Here is a 16177-nt window from a genome sequence, read left to right as displayed (position 1 = left end):
CTGTCATAACTCCCCTCTCCTCTCTCTCCCTATAAACCTCTTTCATCAGCAAGACCTTTAGTTCTGCCCCCAAATAGAGCCCACATCTTTCTATTTCTTAATATCTCTACTACAACTGTAGTCGTCCAAACCACAAATGTCTCTAGGCTGGACAACAGCAAGTCTCCTACCTGCTGTCTCTGCTTTGATTCTTTTTTCTTATACATAGTAGCTAGAGTGTGATTTTAAAAATGCTAATTAAATCTTACTCTCTGGTTTAAAAAACCTTCCAGTGGTTTGGCAGTGCAGCAGAATAAAAACTCTTTACTATGGTTTTCAAGACCCTTTGTGATCTGGCTTCTGCCACCTATCTGACCTCATTTTACACACTCTTCCCTTTTCTTGTGCCTTGAAAACGTTAAGTACATTCCTTTGTTACACTTTATGCTAACTGGTCCCTATGCCTCGAGTGTAATTAACCCAGATCTTCTTAAGTCTGGCCCTTTTCGATTATCTAGGTTTTGGCTCACATGTAAATTCAGTGAAACCTTCCCTTATCCCTAGTTCAAAGCAGTGTTCCTTTCTCTACTATCCTCCCCACAAGTCATTCTTATTACTATTGCATTATTTTTGTTCATTGCGATTATGATGATCAGAAAGAATCTTAGTTGCTGTGTCCTTTTTTTTTTTCTTTCTTTTTAAAAAGTGATCTGTTATGGTGGGGTCTTAGTCTGTCTTCACAGCTGTACACCTGGTGCCCCTATAGTGCCTGACACAGGGAAGGCCTCAGTACTTTGTTGTGTTATCTATTAAACACGAATGTCTTTAGCTGAACTAACTTTTTTTGTAAGTACCTTGTAAACGGACCAGCAAACTTTTTTTCTGGCGACAGAAAATTGTGGTACTACCTTACCCAAACTTTAAAAGAAAATGAAATACGTTTTCTGATATTAAAAAAAAAAAAAAAAAAAAAAAAGCTTCCCAGAGAATTCAGAACAGCATTGTGTATAGAATAAACCCACTGATCTCCTACTTTACCTGAACCTGACATATTAGGAAAACTATACTCTACCATGGATGAAGAGAACTACTTCATGAGTAAGTAAGCTTGGAAAATGCCAGTGCATCCAGCTGGAGCTTATCACACCATCATATCAGAGAGAATAAATTTAAATCTCTTCTAGAGCAGCAAATGACATAGTGTCACTGGAGACATTCAAGGCTCCCCTGCTAACCCTGAGAACAGGAGTCTAACAGGAAACTAACTTTTGATGTCCTGTCCTGGGTCACAAGCAGAGATCAAGACATAAATACATACATAGAACAAAATAGAATAAAATAGAATAAAATGCAACTGAATACAAGAGACAACATACATACTGGCTTGCTTGGGTACGTGGTATGCGCTCTTGGCCAGTGTAAGGGGAAGGACTGGAGGAGTGGGCTACATAATTTGCCCAGCCCACCGCAAAATGAAAAATTATTAAACATTCCAAGATGGTGACAGGCAGCAAAGCATTGTGTCAGGGCTTTACACCCAGCAGGACCCTTCCGAGGTCAGGGCCCTAAGCACCTGCACAGTCACACACCTGAAGCCCATCCTGGGGAGAGGATAGGATTAGAATTCTTCTCCACAGATTGGAAAGTACCCATGTCCCCACCCCTGTCAAAACAGCAAGAGCAACAAAAAACAACTACCGGAATTGGAGCAGATAGTACACAACCTTGATGGTGGTGCTGGTGGTGGTGCTGGGTAAGGCTGGGACTCTCAGTCCTACAGAGCAGACTTTAGAATGATGGGAGAGGAAAGAAACCAGGGTTTGTGAGGCTCCAGAAGTAAAGGTGTCGGATAGAGAATAAGGTAAACGGAAAGAGGCCACATCAGACCTTCCTCCTGTCTTTATGTAGACAATGTCTGTTCTTTCAAGAGACCATCTCCCGAATTCAGCCACGTGTGTAAGTCTGGTGCCTTTGGGAGCTGTGGTGGAGTAGGTGGAGTTGGGTATTGGGGTGTGTCAGAGACAAAACCGTAGGGACAGGTTTAAATACATTTCCGTGGACAGACTTCCTACCCTCTTTGGCAAGAAACCCAAGGGCTCCCAGAAGGAGGCGGGATGTAACTGGATTTCCGAGGACCCTCTATTTTCATCCTCCCTTGAAGCTTCGAAGGTAAGACCCACGGAAAACCGCAGGGCTCGGCGTTCTTCCATCACAGGTCACCTCACGGGTAGAAGTGCGTTGTCCTCGGGCATTTGGACCTGGTGGCGGGGACTAGGGACTTGCAAGCTGGCGGCGCTAGGAAGTGGGTCGGAGGAGATGCGCCCTGTCCCCTCCGTCTGCGACCGGGCAACCGGGCCAGCGGACACCGGAGTCCGGACGGAGAGGGATGGACCACGCCCGCGGAGACGGCCTCAAGCCCCGCCGTTCAGTCCTGCCCCGGCTCGGGGACGCTCAGGCCCCGGGAGCCCAGGGCGGAGGGGGCGGCGACCGGGCACCCTGCGGCTACTGCGGCCGCGCGGCCGCGGCTCTTGCGGCTCCGGCGCCCGCCGGGTGGTGTCTCCGCAGTGCCCGCCTCCAAGCTCCCCTTCCCCGCCCCTCGCGCCCCCTTCCCCGCCCCCGTCCGGCGCCCGGCGCCTTGCGCCCCGGCCGCGGTGACCCGCCGCCCCGTCCCTCGGAGCGCGCCGCGGCGGCTGCTCCACGGCGGCGGCAGCGCCTCCCCCGTGCGGCGCCCGCGCTCCCGGCGGCGCAGCCCTCCCGCCTCAGCCATTTTCCCTCCCCCCGCTCCCCTCCCGATCCTCATCCTCTCGCCCTCCCCCCGCGCGGGGACTTTTCCGGAAAGTTTTTATTTTCCGCCTCGGCTCTTGGAGAAAGAAGCTCCCGGCTCCGCAGCAGCAAAACTTTTCGGCTGCCGCTCCGCCGGCCCCCGCCCTCGGCTGCCCGGCCCCGCGGCCCTTGGAGCGCCCCGCGGAGCGATGAGCGCCCCTCCGGTCCTGCGGCCGCCCAGCCCGCTGCTGCCCGTGGCGGCGGCGGCAGCGGCGGCCGCCGCCGCGCTGGTCCCGGGGTCGGGGCCGGGGCCCGCGCCGTTCTTGGCTCCCGTCGCGGCCCCGGCCGGGGGCATCTCGTTCCATCTGCAGATCGGCCTGAGCCGCGAGCCGGTGCTGCTGCTGCAGGACTCGTCCGGGGACTACAGCCTGGCGCACGTCCGCGAGATGGCTTGCTCCATCGTCGACCAGAAGGTAAGGCGCCGTACAGGGGGCGCTGCCCGTCCGGTCGCCCCTCGCCGCGCCAACTTTCCGGCTCCGGGGGCTCGGCCGGGAGCCAGCCTCGCCGGCGCTCTGGAAGGGTCTGGCACTGGCCAGGGTTGGACGCCTGCATCTGAGGCACTGCATTCCCTGTTGTCTGGTTCTCCCCTTGCCCCATCTTCTTGCATTCCCGATTTCTCTGCAGTCCGCATCCTCCTCACCCATTTCCATCCCTCTCGGGACATTTCCAGGTATGTTGCTTGCCCATTTCTTTTAGCGCCTCTCCCTCGCTTAAGACTTCCCGGCTCCCCCCTCTTTTCCCGCTGGACCCTGGACCGGCACGTTCCTGGCGCCAGATTCCGCCTTCCCGTACCAGAGGTTCCCCCCCCCCCCGCCCCCGCCCCGCCTCCCCCCGGGACACGCTCAACACGATTTCAGCACCACTCCCTTCCTCTTCAGGCCCCTCTCCCAGCTCACACTGATGCTAAGGAGTTGCTGGAATGAACTAGAGATGAGGAATTTCTCACCTGTCAAATCAGCTTTTAAGAGGGGATGATTGACTCAGCCAGCTGTGAAAACAACTGATCAGAACACAACCACTCACCTCCCGGTAGTTTTTTAGTCCTACCTTTGTGTGAACGTGAAAGCGAATTTTTCAACCCCAAGATACTGATAGTGGGGCATTGAAGTGGAGGCACAGACATATAAAAGGTGGGGGTACTCCCAGGGGCACCCCAAGGCTGGCTGTGCCCTTAAGTTTGAGGCTTTGGGACTCTGGACAGCAGTCACAAAGGCAGCTTGGAAAAAGGGCCATTATCCTGGGCCAGGCCACCCAGGGAGGAGACCCATCCTGCCCACCACTGTTTATAGTGCAATTCTGAATTTCAGGTTGTTTCTGTAGCCATCGGAGTGATGCTGCATGGAAAGGGGTGATAAGAGTGTGAAGGAGAGGGGACCCTGGCGCCAGTCTTCTCAGTATAAACAGGCAGGGTTTAGGGAGTGGGGACAGGAGTCTTTAAAGGTGCTGAATTTCAACCCTGGAGGACTGGTTAGTACTAGCCTTATAAAGGTCACTTGAATAATCATGACTGTTTTCTTTAAAGTATTTGGAACAGAGTTTGCTAAATCCAGGTGTTGTTAATTGTGGCATCAGGCACAAGGATGTTAGGAAAAAGCCCCACGAAGAAAAAAAAAACAGTAATCTAGGAAGTTTGTAAAAGTTCTGGAGGCTACACTAAGTTAACAATGAGTGTCAAGAATTTTTGGTTATTGAATGTAGTGACATTTTATATTGTGTATGACTCAATCTTTCAACTTCCATGTGAATGACAAATTCTGTCTAATTCAAGTCGTGTCACGTGCCTTCTCATCAATATTATGGAATATTTGTTGCAGGTGAACAGGAGAATTCTCTAGGCACTGAAAGCCTTTCCTTAGTGGAAGGTGTAGTCTACAGCAGTCTCCATTAGGGTACAAACCAGTTGATTTAAGAGCATTACTGGATAAGCATAAAAACAATATAATAAAATTTCTCAAAAAGCCAATGCAATTTTATAGAATTTTAATTTACCTAAATTTAATTTTTTTAAAAGATTTATTTATTTATTTGACAGGCAGAGATCACAAGTAGGCAGAGAGGCAGGCAGAGAGAGAGAAGGCGAAGCAGGCTCCCTGAGGAGAAGAGAGCCAGATGTGGGGCTCTATTCCAGGACTCTGGGATCACGACCTGAACTGAAGGCAGAGGCTTTAACCCACTGAGCCCCCCAGGCACGAATTTACCTAAATTTAAAACAAGTGATAGAGTCACAGGGAATATTCAGATTGAGTCAGATTAATATGGACTATTTTCGACCAGCTTTAAAACACACACACACCCTTGATGGAGTTTAGGATAGAGAGAAACATTAATGGTTTAAGAGGTTTGGGGATTGGGATTTTAAATGGAGAGTGAACTCCAGTAGTCTCAGTAGCTATCAAGAGGGGGGTTATATGGAGGGAACAATATAATATGAGTGCAAAGGGAGAGAGCTCCCAGCACCTACAGACTACAGCAGGCCTGAGGGTAGTGACTAGGGTATTTAGAGAAAGTACAATTGGGAAAAGGCCTTAAAATTAAAATGAACTCAAGTTATTGGAAACCTTAGTAATTTTCCACATAGAGATATCAAACCAAGGACATCTGAAAGATGGATTTGCTGTGTGGAAGATGTTTTAGAATGCTAACAATGTTATAGTAGAAAGAAAACTGAAGTTTAGTCATGAGTTACTTGAGACCTGAGCCAACATGCTGGGGAGAGACCTGGAAAGGTACCGGAAAGGGAAACTCATCAGCCTTGGTGGCTGATTTATAAGGGGACCCTCTTCCTTTTGTATTTCCTCTTGTAGTTCTTCTGTTTCTGAAAGAAGAGTTTGAGAAGTTTAATGGCTTGGATTAGCCAAGGTAAAAACTCCCTTGTACTTTTTTTTTTGAAGGTTATGGCAAAGAGTTCCATTTAGAGGTATGGATTTGAGGGTTTTTTATACACAGAATACTGTACATAAATATTTACTGGTGAGTCTGGACAGAAAAATTTCCATCTATCTGTCTTCTATCATCTCTCTTGAGATAAATTATCACCCAAGGCAGAAACAAGACTAAGAGGGCTGAATATCCATCACAGGACAGCAGAGCTCTCTCTGCTTTGTGACAAGGGAAATGGCAGACAGGGTCAGTGCTGAATTAAGGAAATGGGAGGAGATCCTTTGTCTCTTATTTCAGGTTCTCTTAAGTATTGGCTGAAGATACCAACCATGATAGGAGCGAAAAAGAGAGAGGGAGGGAAATGAATGTTTTAGGTGAGAACTGAGAGTTTGAAGTCACTTACAATTTATAATGTAGACATGAGTCATGTTGAGCTTACAGCAGAAGGTTCTCCTGATTTTCTGAGCCCTCTACTTTCATTGTTTCATTAACTTTTTGAAAAGGGGTTTCATAGGATTTGAGGATTCCCTAAGTACTCATACTAAAAGAGATCAGACTAGCTTAAATCTTTGGAAGTATTAGCTGACAGTTCAGTTTATTTCGGCAATATTCGTGGGGCATTTCTTGTGGGGCATGCATCTGAGGTGTATAGGGCTGAATAAGAGAAATCCTGTCCCTGAGAAACTCATCTTCAAGTTATTACTGTTGTTATTTAGAATTTAGAGTATAGTTTGTCTTTGATTGTGTAGGTTTGGAAAGTGGCAGACATTTGATTGTACTTGAAAAATTTTAATGGTAATTCAGCATTTTAAGATAAATATACTCCAAGTATGTACTGAATTATATGACTAAAGAATTATTTCTTTTATCTTTTAGTTTGGGTCTAAAATCTGGTCCTGCTCTTCTGTATGTAACAATGTTTAGATATACAATATGTTATTCCTTCTTTTTTGGAAGTATTAGCCTAAAGGTTTACTTATGCTTATTTCTTTACTTTGCAAGCATATAACCTTGAAGGCTGGTTGTGTATAAAGACATGCATTCTGTTAGTATACATGATTGTTTTCTGGAAGGTTAAAAAAAAACAGTAATTGAGTTCCGTTTGAAACACTGTTACTTTTCACTATCAAAAGAACCTTGAATATATAGGAAGAAGGAATTGTTTTGAGGCAAGGAACAGTATTCCAAAGGAAGAATTAGTTTGATTTCGTAGTGCATTATCTATCTGTGTCTCTACACACACACATGCACACACACACTTCTTTTAAACAAGCAGTATTAATTTAGGGATGTGAGATGCAATTAATATGACTATCTGTCCATTCATTTTGGTTATTATCTTATTAGAAAGATGACTCATATTTCCTTTTTGAATTTACTGAAATGAAGTAGTAGCATCAGTTAGACTCTGGAATATATATAATTTCAGTTTACACAGTCATGTATCTGATCAGAGAAACTAAAGAGTGAGATTTTATAGAAGATAGCTCACTAGAGGAATAATAAAGGTTAGTGCTTTGGTTTGAGAGCAGCTTTGCTATGCTTGTAATTGTTTCAGTTTCTGAATTGTAAAATTGTTCTCTTAACAGTTGTAGTATCATTCTATACAACAGTACAGAAGTTGTCATTTCATTAAGTGATTTCTTTAAAGATTTTTTTTTTTTTTTTTAAATTTAACAGAGAGAGAGAGAGATCACAAGTAGGCAGAGAGGCAGGCGGTGGGGGGGTGGGGATCAGACTCCCTGCTGAGCAAAGAGCCCCATGTAGGGCTCAATCCCAGGACCCTAAGATCATGACCTGAACAAAAGGTGGAGGATTAACCCTCTGAGCCACCCAGGCACCTCTCATTAAGTGATTTCTTAATGTAATTCAATACTGTATGTTTAAAATTATGATTTTAAGCTTAGTCGTATAATAGGAATATATTTTGATATATATGTGAAGCTCATGTACTGTATATATGCAAAATTTACATATTTACATAGTGGTTTGTTATCAAAGTATACAAGTGTGTTTTGGAACATATTTTTAAAAGCCTACTTTGTCATGTATAGCCTCCAAGTGCTGAAGTACTGTTTTATATGTTGTATTGTAGCCTGCAAAAAGTGGAGCCTTATGTATAGCTCATAATCCAAAGAGAAACTTTGCTTTGTATTTTCTATCAATATGCAGAACTGAAAACCTTTTCTTTCTTTCTTTTTTTTTTTTTTAAGTTTTAATTATTTATTTGACAGAGAGACAGAGAGAGGGAACAGAAGCAGGGGGAGTGGGAGAGGGAGAAGCAGGCTTACCCCTGAGCAGGGAGCCTGATGTCGGCCAGTGGGGGGAGGGGGGCCACTCAATCCCAGGACCCTGGGATCATGATCTGAGCCCAAGGCAGACACTTAACCACTGAACCACCCAGGTACCCCAGAAAACATTTTCTTATAGCTGTATGCTATTTAATAATTTTCATAAAAAGAATATTCTTTTTTAAAAAAATTATTCATTTAAGTAATCTCTATCCCAACGTGGTGCTCAAACTCACAACCCCAAGATCAAGAGTCATATGTTCTTCTGACTGAGCCAGCCAGGCACCCCACAAGGAGAATTCTCTAGAATATTCTAGAAAATATTCTAAGAATTAGATGATTGGCTCTTTTGACAAATATAGATATTAATTTGGGTCTTTAGATCTGGGACTGAGATAAATTTGAAAGAATTTTCTGTGAAATCTATAGTGTGTATGTATGTGGGAGTGGGAGTTGAAGAGTAGGTGTGGGGCTGTAAAATTATTAGTAAAGTTTGAAAATTTGCCCCATACTTGATAACTGTGTTGGTCTGTATCAGCAGACTCCTATCACAGCTATTGAGGGAGATTTAGAACTTTATTTAACAATTGTTATTAATCTTTTTTTGTTTTTGTTTTTGTTTTTTTTGGTGAGGTGATTGTATATAGATCTTTACCAGTTTATGCATGAATGACTTTTATTGACCATACTGGACAGTACAAGCAAATTTGTAAGCCTATGAATATATGGTTTTGACTTATCTAAGATTACTTTGAGCATTATGGATAATATATATATATACACACATACACACATATACACATATATGTATATACATATATGTGTGTATATATATATATATATAAACGATTAAGTACACTGCTTGGCAAATAGATATATATAATAAATAGGATTATTGATATTCCAGGGCTTTATGAACTAATATGCTGTCTTGTTAGCAAAAGAAATGTGTACTTTTATTATTTTATTTTTATATCGACATATGAATAAAGTTGTGGTAGTAAAAAACAGTATGACTCTACGGCCTAGATAACATGTTTTCTCTTCCATAATAGGACAAATCTTAGGAGTTGGTGTTTGAAACTGCTTCTCAAATTTCAACCTCTCAAGATTTCCTCAAGAAGTAATTTGATTATTGCTAGATGTGAGACACATATGCTGATAAAAGTACAGCACATCTTCATTGCATTTTATTAGTTTTGACAAGAAGTTGGTTTAATTCTCAGTTGCAAGTGTAATTTCAGTGTTTCTTCATTTGATAAAAAAGAGAAATAAAATAGGTAAGGATACAGTAATGGCAACATAATGATTCTCAGATCTGGTCCTGAAGACTGAAATCAGAAGTTCCTTTCCAAATCTACCCTTGGTACGAAGAGGAAGGCACTTGGAAATGACTTTGGGAGATCATATTTTGCTATTATAGTAGCATCTAGGGGTTGTTTGCTAAGTTGTTACGTCTGATGAATAGCTCATATAACATATTTGTTCGCACACATACCGAAGTGTGATATTGGGATGAGAGGCAGTTTTACTGGGAAAAAACTGAGTTAGCAGTTTGCTGAGCCAATCACAAGTCTTTTTCAGATCTTTTCACTAATTACCACTTACCTCTTATTGAAGTCCATTCCCTATTATGAAACCTTTAAACAACCACAATCAATAAGTATCCATCCATCTTTTAAAGAAGAGTAGAAGAGATAATTACATGAACTGTGTGTATGTGATTTAGACTGGAATCACTGAATAAGCTCAAGCTATACCAAGAAACTAGTCTGATCCAGATAGCAGGGCTTGACCCAGATTTAGAGTGGAGGTGGGTAAAATGCAGTTCATAGGAGTTGATCATAACATGAGCATTCTTTGTTTTATTTTTATATTTGTTTCCTTTGCTTTTCTGAGTTGGACATAACTAATATTTTTGACCTTTGACCTTCTAGAGTCACCTTGATTCATCTGAAAGATCTAAGCCCAAATGTGGAAATAGAGGTTAAATAAAGAGGTGGGGGGGTGTCTTTTTAAAGATTGTGCTTAACTTTTAATTTCCTCAGCATTATTCTAGAGAGGCTTTGGAAATGAGAATTTGGTTTTTTAAAACTTTTCTTAATGTTGGCATATGTTAGAACACAAAAGAACAAGATAAAAGTGCCTCAATTTTTCTGTGTTGATAGAAATTAGATACAGAGAAAATGGTTATTTTGTTCACATGTATTCACAATTTTTTTCCATCTGCAAGAATATGTGAAGTTTCCCCCAGGAATTTCTTTGATACTGTCAACCAAGTATTTTTGTACCATTAAAAACCAATAATGACAGCACCACTTGAAGCTACTTGGCAGCTGAGAAACCCACATTTTGCCGTCTCTTACTCTCTCTTTCTAGTCTCACACAGAAAAGAGATAATTAAATAAACAAAGCTTTTGATTACCTGACCACTATAGCTGTTATGGAATATCACATATTTTAGATAGAAAGGTAAGAATTGGTGTAAAATCACCACATATTAAGACACAATTTTGCCTGTCAAAATTTATAGTTTCCTGTGTAGAAGTTTCTTCCAAAGTTGCAAAAAAGGTTTTATTTGGCTAAAGCTAAACAGTTGATACAGCAGCTTAGCAATGTTGGCAAATACGAAGATTAGATTTTTAAATATGCAATCATGAAGGAATTTTGTTCCACTTATTTTGGTGAAAGGGGGAAAAATATGTACCCTTCTCTGGTTCATTGGCCTTTAGTCTGACTAAGCCACTGATGGATGAGGAATTTGTTGAATTTATTGCTTGTATTTAGGCATAATTTAAAAAAAAATCTGATTTCTACTCTCCCTAATTGTCAGCAGCCACTTTTTTAAACATATGTATCATCAAATAAATGAAAAATATGAATGTGAGAATGAAAATATTGAGCAAAAGGTATCAACATACCTAATAAATGGTATTATTGATAATCTAAGGTCTGTAGAATAGTACATTGTCTTATTAATAAAAGAAATATAATTTTTATAAGCAGGAAACTTTTCTAACTTATTTTGGTAAAAAAAATTATATGTACCTTTTGTTTGTTCAGATTGTTGGAGAAATGCCATACTTCGAGCAATTGAAGTTTGCTTCAGTATACAAGTTCTGTTTCAAAAATAATACAGTTAAGATCCAGTTAAAAGAGTATTAAATATGTGAAGTAAAGATCTGAACCTCTTTCCTTTTTCATAAACAATGAGATAAAAAGAATCTGAATATAATCAAAGCCTGATTTGCTAAGATATGTCATAGACAAAAACATATTTGCGTATCAAATAAGACAACAATCTATTCAAATGTGAAATCCATATACCATTAAATCAGTTTGCTTTTTGTCTGTTTTTCATAAATGTTTTAAGTTGACTTATTTAAAGTAAAAATTTTTTGCTGGAAATTTATTCAGCTTGATTTATGTTGATGTAAATTTCGGATTTTCTTAAGAAGCAAAATATTTTCCAGGAATCATTAGTTAAGATTAAACCAACAGGTTAAAGTGTTAATAAAGATTTTTAAACTGTCAATTATGAAAATACAAAAAAAAATTTGAACCTTTTCCTAGGTTGTTTAAATAAGTCATGCTAATGATATAATAACTAGCAGATAAATATGGAACCATCACTGGCTTTTGAAGGGTTAACTATAGTCAGAGTAGAGCTACCAGAGATTCAATTCTAGTTCAGGTGCTTGAATTAAGTAAGTTCCAGGGAACTTAATTGATTGAATAAGGCCAGGTCAAATATTTATTCATGACATTGTCTCAACCTTTTTAATCAATTAAACACAAACACTTTTTCCCCATTTTTTAACTCCTTAGGTTTTGAGAAATGGTGGTAGGCTCATGGTCTGGCAGGGCATCTCAGCTGGGACCAGGAGTTCTTATAAACCTCACACTGGCTCCCTCCTTCTCATAATGCTGGAATATCATGACCTACTTTCAGGGAGGGACATAAGAGTTCTAGGGCATCTGGTTTGCGGAGTTGGAGGAATCTGAAAACACCAAAGGCTGATTTCTTTATCAAAGAAAATAGATTATTAGGGTGGGACAAAAGGATATTTCTCATTTTATGTGAAAGTCAAGTCTCCTGACCATGAGGAACCATCTGTATTGTCTTTGCACTCAGTGTCTTTGAAAGGTTTGTTGTGCATCCTGGATATGAAAAGCTGCAACTAGGAACATATGTGACTTGAAGAGTTAAAATTATTTAGATATTGGTTGGTCCATTTAGACACTCAGAACAATAACAGTAGGGCTCTAGGCTGCTTGACCAAAAGCAATGGTCTAGGGCAAACAGCTGTAGCTTTTGCTCTCACCCAAAGGTGAAAAGAGTCTCGGGCAAACAGTGGGGGTGGAGGGGTGGAAGTTAAGCTTTGGTATTGGCTTCAGATCAGTGGTGGTGAACAGACCTGAGCAGGCTACAGTAGGCGAGGCCTTTGGGATTATGAGACTAGTGGCACCAGAGGGCAGAAGAGGACAGGGAAGCTCTGACCTCCTGTGGATTGAGTTGGCGGGAATGGTGCCATCACATAACTCATGGATAGCATTGGGGAGAGGTTTAGAGTTAGCTTTTTACAAGCTGAGTAGTTCTCCTTGGAAATTTTCACAGTGTCACAGATGAGATGTTCAAGGAGCAATTCCAGGATGACGTGATGGGAGAGTTTTAGGAAGAGCTTGTCCCGGGAACATTGGGTCGTGCTCTGTAAGGTTCTGGGCCTCATGGTAACAATGGCCGGCAGAGGGAAGCCTCCAGAAACAAAACCTTCCTGGCATGCACTCTGTGTGCCTGCCTGTATCTTGGCTTCTTTTCATTTGTCATCTCTGATTTTCATAGTAGCCCTTTGTGATGGACATTTTCCCTCCAATTTAAGGATAAGGAAACTCAGGGAAGTTCAGTTGTTTACCCCCAACATGGCTAATAAATAGAAAGCAAAACCCCCAGTATCTGATTCATTTCACTATAGCTATTCCTAAGAACAGGGGGTGCTGGGCTGCCTATAGATCTGAATAGAGACTTTGGAGTTATCAGAGTATGGGAGAGGGGGAAATGTTAAATTTCCTATTGTGTTGGCTGAAATTTACTTAAAGGCACTGAAGCTTTGACAGTGTATTATTTATGTGTGTGTTTAAATAATTCCTTAGTCTGGAAGGCTTCCCTTGTCTGGAATTCACATTGCCCTTCATGGTCAGCTAAATGTATAGCCGTTCTGGTGGCCACCACAACAATGTGTCTCTTATTGGTGTCAAGATAATGCCTCCACCCCCCAACCCCCCCCACGCCCCAGCCAAGTACTGATAATTAATGTAAGGAACATTAAAGATGGACTCTACCTGGGAATATTAGGGTCATGACAGATAGCTGATTGCCCGAAGTATTTTAGAGCCATATCTCACCCATGAGTTAATAAGCCTTTTTTATTAAAGTGGGGTAACAGAATATGGTATTTAGGTTGCCCATATGCTAAGGATCACGCTTTGCAGATACATTTTCACTTTTTATAAATTTTGTGTGTTTGTTCGCTTATTTTTGGTCAGTTTGTGAATGAACACTCCCTAAGTTAAACTTTCTCCCTCTTGTTTTGCATGATTAATCATAGGCTTTGTGGAAGTTTTCTTTCCACTTAAGTGCTGCTGGCTATTCCAGATTGTGACTTGCCTTGCATTCATTTGTATTGCTTGTGTACAGGGCTAAGGCCAATACTTCCCTTGTAGACTAATTGTACAATCTTGAGGCTTTACAAAAATGTAGCTTTATATGTAGATAGACATGATATAATCTAAAGTATATTGGTAATTCAATTAAATCCTAAGGGTTCCTGCCCTGCATGACTCCTGGGAATTATGTAGTAGTTTTTTGTTCATAATAGATGAGATGGGTGACTAAAATGTTGCCTCTTTTTGATAAATTTAGAACTTTTGCAGAATGGATGGGTTACAGAAAGAATTCTCTTTTGATATGACTTCTGGTAGTCTCTTGGCTGACAGAAAGGCAGCAGACCTCTCCAGCTGCACTAGAAGTCTGACTTTGTTAGATATCTGTTAGTCAAGTACTGTGCCTTGTAAGCCCTATCTTGAGACAGTTCATCTAACTAGTGGGACACAGGACATCAATTATTGTTTGAGGAGTAGTTAGATGGGTCACTCATGCCTAGCTCTTCTCTACTAAATGACTAGTACTGAGAAATAATTGATTAGCTTCAGAGTAGCTCCTGGACTGGAAGGCTCTGTGCCCTTCCCTGTGACGGATAGTAATTTCATCCATTGATATGGAAAGAGATGTGGTCACCCTGGGATGTACATCTTTAGAATAATTAAATACAGCCAAGAGCTTGAATAGATTTTCAAAGAATAAAAGACTAGGTCTTGCATGATCTTTGCTTTTATTCAGTTCTTTGGGATCTGAGCTAATAAGCTATGTTAAATAGAATGACTGTATACCCACTTGTCCAGAACCCTCCATTTATGTGTGTTGTCTTAGAATTCCTTTTGAGTGTATGTTCAACAATAAAAACTGTGGAGTTTTATGTTAAAGATAAACAACAAGCAAAACCAGAAAGAAAAGCCTTCCTTAGGGGAGACATTTTATGGTGTTTTGGCCAAAAATCCTTGTATATTAAAACATAAAAACAAAACTTAACCCTGTGATCAAAAGTTTTTGTATAACTTAAAGCTGAACAGACAACGAACATTTAGAAATGGTTTCATTAACTAGTTAATTAGATCTCACTCTGAATGTAGAATCTGAAGTAGTTTCAAGTCCACTTTCTCCAATCAGTGTAAATCAAGATACTTTGATAGGTTTGTACATGTTTATTGTGTCAAACAGCAAATAATTTTACTTATTTTGGTAGTTCATACTACCTTTATTATTTCAAATAGGTAAACAGGAAAGGCCTGCCTTGAAGCTTCAGCACCCATGGCAACCATCACAAAGACAAAATACTCTGACTTACATTCAGAAGGATAACATCATAGTTTCAAGTTGTACTTTATTATATTCTGTGTCCTGGAGAAAATAACATGGTTAGCCAAAAAAAAAAAAAAAAGAGAGAGAGAGAGAAAGAGAGAGATTTCACACAAATCCTCTTGATTATTTAGAAAACTCATTTTCTATTTAAAAAAAATAGGCAAATTTTGGAAATTACAGTGTCCCACAATCACAATGTGTAGGCTGTAGCTCATATTTTCTTAAGATGTTCAGAGGCATAGACTGAATGAAACAAATACATGTTATACCTATCACTCTTCACTTGATTTCTGTTGATAAATATGTTTATTGAAGTAATATTAACAATTATAGGTTCAGAAATTATAATGTTGAAGGTTCTGGCTCCTGAATAATAATGCAAGTCAGTGGGTCTAAAGCCACTTGAAAAGGAACTTGATTTTGTGTAATCTTTTCTGTTTAGATTTCCCCACATGAAAAATTATAACTTTTATGCTTCAATTACTTAATTATTTTTCTTTTATTTTGAAAATTACACAATTACCATGTGTAATAGGCTGAATAATGACCCTGAAAGATGTCTACATTCTAATCCCTAGAATTTGTGAATGTTAAGGTAAAATGGACTTGGCATATGTGATTAAGGTAAGATTTTGAGACAGGGAAATCATCCTGGATTAACTGGGTGAGCCCAATCCCATCACATAAAGGCCTTAAAAGTGGTGAATCTTCCAGGTTAGGTGAGACAGATGAGACTGAGGAGAGATTGTAACCATGAGAGGGACTCTCTCCTCTGTTGCTGACTTTCAAGATGGAAGAAATGGACAAGAGCTAAGGAATGCTGGGGTCTGAGTATGAGGCAAGCAGGGGGAGTTAGAGGACAGTAGTGATAGGAGATGTGACAACAGAAACAGAAGGTTGGAGTGATGCAAGGAAGGGATCAGGAAGCAAGTAATACAGTCAAAGCTGAGAGCTCAGAGCTCAAAAAGGCAAGAAAAATGATCTTCCTATAGAACCTTAGAGGGAACCATTCCTTGGCTTTAGCCCAGGGAGACTGATTTTGGACTTCTGATCTCCAGAACTAGAATACATGTAAGCTCCCAAATGGATCATATTACCCAGATTTAAAGTATTTTAGTAAGATCCGTTTTTTTTTCCTACAAGTGAATATGCTCATCATAACTTCTATATGGTTTTTTTACTCTTTTCTTTTGATACTATGTTTTTTTTCTCGTTTGTTTTCCCCCCA

General features: G+C 40.7%; 1 protein-coding gene across 1 annotated transcript in view; it reads left to right on the top strand.

Moving 5' to 3' along the window:
• Positions 1-2951: 2951 nt before the first annotated feature.
• PRKD1 (protein kinase D1) overlaps positions 2952-16177 on the top strand; it is a gene marked incomplete at its 5' end in the record, with an annotated part of 327016 nt that continues 313790 nt past the window's right edge. The window contains one exon of the mRNA XM_080808642.1: positions 2952-3215. Coding sequence (XP_080664768.1) covers positions 2952-3215 — 264 coding nt within the window. The remainder of the gene's footprint in view (positions 3216-16177) is intronic.

Source organism: Martes martes (genome assembly GCF_963455335.1).
Source record: "Martes martes genome assembly, chromosome: 7".
In the NCBI taxonomy this organism is placed as follows: Eukaryota; Metazoa; Chordata; class Mammalia; order Carnivora; family Mustelidae; genus Martes; species Martes martes.
Note: the sequence above shows the minus strand (reverse complement) of the source record. Positions and strands in the feature narration are given on the sequence as shown.